Here is a 4,985-nt window from a genome sequence, read left to right on the forward strand (position 1 = left end):
TGTTGATGCACTGAGACGAGGAGCCACACTGAAACCTCCCCGAACAGCTCAGGCCCACTGTAGGCACAGATGAAACTGTCGATAAGGAAGGTTCTAGAAGTACTGAATGATCTTGTTCAGTGTTCGGTAATACTGCAGACACAAAGAGAAAAGATGGGCAACCTGCATTGTTTCCTGTGGGCACCAGGCAGGAACACCTCTGCTGGTCTGTAATAAGGTATTTTGTTGCTTGTGTGGAGTAAATGTTATTTTTGTTTCAGTATTTTTTGTATTTATTGATTATTTACTGAACATTTTATTAATTTGTGTGATTCTGTCTGAGTTGCCATGTTAAGTTTTGTGAATTAGAGCTTTGATAAATAAAAATAATGCTCCACTAAATTCTGCGTCTGTCATTCTTGGTCATTCTTCACACAGTCCTATTAAGGTTGTGACCACCAACCACGTGACATATCGAACGTGCAACAATCCTGACACTTCAGTGGCTCCATTTTTGCAAAATGTAGAGAGTTACCACAGCACTGAGCTCCTTACATCCAAGGCCAACGCTGAGCAGGACAGCCACCCCGAGGATGCAGCAAACAGCGAATATCAGAACGGCAAAGCGATGGGCTAAGATTCTGCTCTTCCAGCTTTTATCCATGTCATCTTCTGTGGACAGACGGGGTTAGTGAAAATTCGCTGTGCCAACAATATACAATATGAGCACCTGAGTTTCAAAAGTTTTTCATCTCCAACACTAAATGGCTCTTAAGTTTAGGCTTTATTACACTGACTGTGTGCTTTATTTAGTCATCGCATTTTACATCCGAGGAAACACACTGTGTCCCTTTGCAAACACTGATCTAGCAGCAAGATTATTTTGACATTTTTCAAGACGATTGTCAAAATAATTTTCTTCAATATTACTCAGACCTTTTTGGTAGAAAGCAAATTGTAAAAGTCATTTTAAAAAGGGAGACGTAAAGACGTTCATGTAAGAAAGAGCTGAATCTGTAAAAGATCTTTTGCATTGTATTTAGTTGGATTTTGTGCTGATCTCCTTTTAGTTTTAGCCTTGAACAGTAATATTTCCATTATGTCATGCAAGTACATATTCACCCCTGGAGTATCACAGCATCTCACCATGCATAAATGGCTGCACTTTGGTAATGGGCATGGCTGGACTGGGTGGAGGTTGGGGATCTGTGGGTTTAGTGCAATAGTTCCCTGACTGTGGCTCAATGACAAAGCTGCCCAGGGGGCTGATGTTCAGACTGGTGGGGGTCTCGACAGTAGGGAGGTCTTCTTCTGTCACCGAGACCACATCTATCGTGGAGGAGCCTGGTTGCTCCGGTGCGTCTTTCTTTGGTTCCTACGTGTAAGATTGAAAAACAAAAAGGGCAAATCAGATACAATACAACTCTAACAATGTTCAGTTTATTTGATAAACTATGTGACATTTACAGCCAACACAAGACTTGCTAGAAAAATGTTTGTGTTATGTGTGACTGTCAAACTAAAACGTCTAAATACCCAAATTTGCTGTAAACCAGAACTAGCTTGGGCTAGCAGCAACATCTGGGCCTGATGATTAAATAGTTGAATTGTTTTCCTAATTGAACTATAAGTCATGGACATGACTGCTCGGGCCCACAGGTCAGCTGACACTGGCCACCATAACTGTTTTAAACACTGGATTAACAAGTATGCAAGTGTGTGTGTTAAAACTATATAAGTAATGAATGCTGCTTGTTAATCAAACTGGCTAAACAAGGCAGATAACAAAACGCTCCACCCTCTCATCAAAATATGATAAATTGTAGCACAAACAAACAAACAAACAAAACGGTCCCTGCCAAATTGCTAATGTTGAGAACTTAAAATGCAAATTCCAGTGGTTATGTCCACCTGTCAACAATTTACATGAACTTGAAACGAGTCGTCACTCATCCAGGTGACTTCTTCAGTCTCAGCTGACTGACCCCAATCTTATAAACAGTACATTTGCACAATGACTGCACCACTGCACCATTAGCACCACTAACGAACAATGAGCTGGGAGGTCAGTTCCTTGATCATTAAGATGCAAATTTTATGACCATTGATGAACAACAACAAACATCCTTTTCAAAAGGTGTTTGAATGAACTGAGAAAGCTCATCTAGCTCAGCAAGAAAAGTCTAAGACCAGGCAACGAAGGACGTTTGACTTATTTGCTGCGTGCTGTTCGTTTGGCTTACTTATTGTAATATGGTGCTCACATAACTTAGTAATGACAACAACGTCCAGCAGACATGGGTAGGTGCACGATTCTGCCAAACTAGAAAGACTATCATGAGAAAACTTTGTGAGACGTGAGAGATGGAGGCAGATGAAACCATGGTCTTGTACGATGTTACATCTCTCTTCACTTGCATCCCAGTCACTGAAGCGTTGGGGGTAGGTTGTAAGAGATTACAGGATGACCCCAACCTCAGCAACAGCACCACTCTCAGCATCGACCAAGCGCGTTTGCTTTTGGAACGGTGTCTTCTCTGTGAATGGTTCTCATGGACATTGATCATTGGTTGCTGATCAATGTCCATGAGAATTTGCATACTAATTATCAAGGAACTGAACTTACTGCCAATTGTTCCTTCAGTGGGCTGGTTCAGTCATTATGCAAATGTACTGTTTATAAGATTGGAAACCTGCAGTCAGCTGAGACTGAAGAGGTCACCTGAACGCTACGTCCAGATGAACTGAATCAACCTTTTGTGATTTCCTTACCTGGATGATTGAGCGTGCATCAAGACAATTTACTTGAACAGACCTCTGATTAACAGATGAAATTCTATTGGCTGGGATTAGATGAGCCATCATGCCGGGGGACAAGTGTGATGTAGGGAGCAGGTTGTGGTGAATGTATTAATCTGTCAAAGGGCTCTTTATCCCGAGTTGATTGGGGTTTGATTATAACCAAAACAATTCTTTTTTCGGATTAAATTTATTTACATTTTTGCCCTTATTATCCTCACTTTTCACTTTCAGATTGGCACAAAATTCCCTTAAGAGAAGGAAAAGATTGACAGTCTGGTCGTAAAATTTGGAGCTTTACAAGATTAACAACAAGTTTTACGAGAATCTCTGGCAAATAGCCCTGAAATGAAATATCTCTCTTGTTACTTTCAGATAAAAGCCTGACTAACAAAGCGGTGTCTGGTCACCTTCCTGATAAAGACACGTGTTACTCAGCTTTTGGCAGCAATCAAAGCTTGGTTTATAGCATATAGCATATACTTAGGGCTGGATCCTAAAACCTTCCTTTGTTACGCTGCAATATGCAGGGGACACGCAACCTCCGGGTGGCTTCCCCTGATGTCCTCAATCACCTTTTTTACTGTCTATGAGCTCACACAACGCTTTTCATTTAATCATTAGTAATTACTAACTTCTGTCTCTCTTATTAATTTCTGTCCCGTGTCTCTCCACTCACCTCCAACTAGTGGTGGCAGACGGCTGCCCCTCCCTGAGCCTGGCTCTGCGGGCGGTTTTTCCTTCCCACTGTCACCAGGTGCTTGCTCATAGGGGTTGTTTAATTGTTGGGGTTTTCTCTGTACTATTCTAGGCTCTTTACCTTACAATATAAAACGCCTCGATGTGACTGCTATTGTGATTTGTAGCTATATCAATAAAATGGAATTGTTTTTAACAGAATTGTCTGAAAATGACAGATGTCTTTATTTTTCTTGCTTTGCAAAAACATGTCTCGTTGTTGTTGCCTTGTGAATGCAGATTAATGAGATTTTGAATATATGAATTTAAATTTTTATTTATATCACTAAACATATTTATAATTCAGCGTTCAGATCGATAACAAACTGTCAGGAAATTATTTTAGTGAAAATATGTTCAAATGGCTTAAAATAATGTAAAGTTTATTTATATAGCCCTGCTTATGAACACAATTCACAAAGTGCTTTTAAATACAGAATAAGAAACAGCGATTAAAATGGTGTAAATAGTTAAAACTAAATAAAGGAAAGCCTGAACAGCCGTGTCTTCCAAGTGAACTGTATATGATTATAGTTTGTTATTTACATTTACAACCTTTAGATTAAAACACAGTAGCTTTGTTAGTCACTCTGAAGCAGTAACTCATGTCTAAGGCATGGATGTTACATAACCCCTGGTGGCCTTCAACGAAGAAGAAAATACAACGTTTCTCATGCACTCGATTTTGTCCACTTACTGTTGAGGTGGATGATGTGTTATCAGCACTAGCAGCAGGACCTGTGGGAATAAAGAGACAGCGCTACAGAGAGGTAACTGGAGATGTTACTGACAGAGTAGATATAAATTCCTAAATAGATTCCTAAATTCGAAATTATGTCCAACGTACTGATCTTCTCACAGTCTTCAGTCATCATGCCATCGTCCACACTCAGCTACACTTTGACTAAGACCTCAAACTCCCTAATATCTCTTCATTATGATCACTGTCTTTTTCCTTTTTCGTCTTTGTCCTAATGGCTGCCCTCCCGCTGTGCCTCCGCTCTGATACAAACTGACACCTGAGCAGGTAAATGTTCCCACACAGCATGAAGATCAGGTGACGCTGTATCTCCTGCTCTGTGGGTTGGGTTACAGAGTGTATTGGAAGCATAGAGACAAGTTTGGGAGGAAGAAGGCTGTTGATCACCTGAACATTGATTCCTGCAAACAGACCTCTCTGAATAAGCAGGAAACAGCTGGAGAGTAAGTACAGCACATACACCTCTTTGTGAACTGTGAATTCAATGAAACAGTATTTACATATTGCCAAATCACAACAACAGCTGCCTTAAAGTGTGTTATATTGTAAACACTCAAAGGGTTTACACGACATGCACTCCCCAAACATACTCTATACTCCCAGGTCCAGGTATCACCGCCCCCAGGGGGGCAATCAGGCCCCAGACCCAGGAGATGTTACCCTTTTCCCTGGGTAAATTCAATTCAATTCAATTTTATTTATACAGCGC

At 40.6% G+C, this 4,985-nt stretch overlaps 1 protein-coding gene across 1 annotated transcript in view; it reads right to left on the reverse strand.

The window, feature by feature from the left end:
• tmprss3a (transmembrane serine protease 3a) overlaps positions 1–4,388 on the reverse strand; it is a 22,157-nt gene extending 17,769 nt beyond the window's left edge. The window contains exons 1-4 of the mRNA XM_005751580.1: positions 4,364–4,388; positions 4,214–4,254; positions 1,126–1,354; positions 535–651 (exon numbers count right to left, since the gene is read on the reverse strand). Of these exons, the coding sequence (XP_005751637.1) occupies positions 535–651; positions 1,126–1,354; positions 4,214–4,254; positions 4,364–4,388 (412 nt within the window). The remainder of the gene's footprint in view (positions 1–534; positions 652–1,125; positions 1,355–4,213; positions 4,255–4,363) is intronic.
• Between the last annotated feature and the right edge of the window lie 597 nt (positions 4,389–4,985).

The sequence above is a fragment of the Pundamilia nyererei genome, unplaced genomic scaffold (genome assembly GCF_000239375.1).
Source record: "Pundamilia nyererei isolate P.nyererei 1_Seehausen unplaced genomic scaffold, PunNye1.0 scaffold00316, whole genome shotgun sequence".
Taxonomy (NCBI): Eukaryota; Metazoa; Chordata; class Actinopteri; order Cichliformes; family Cichlidae; genus Pundamilia; species Pundamilia nyererei.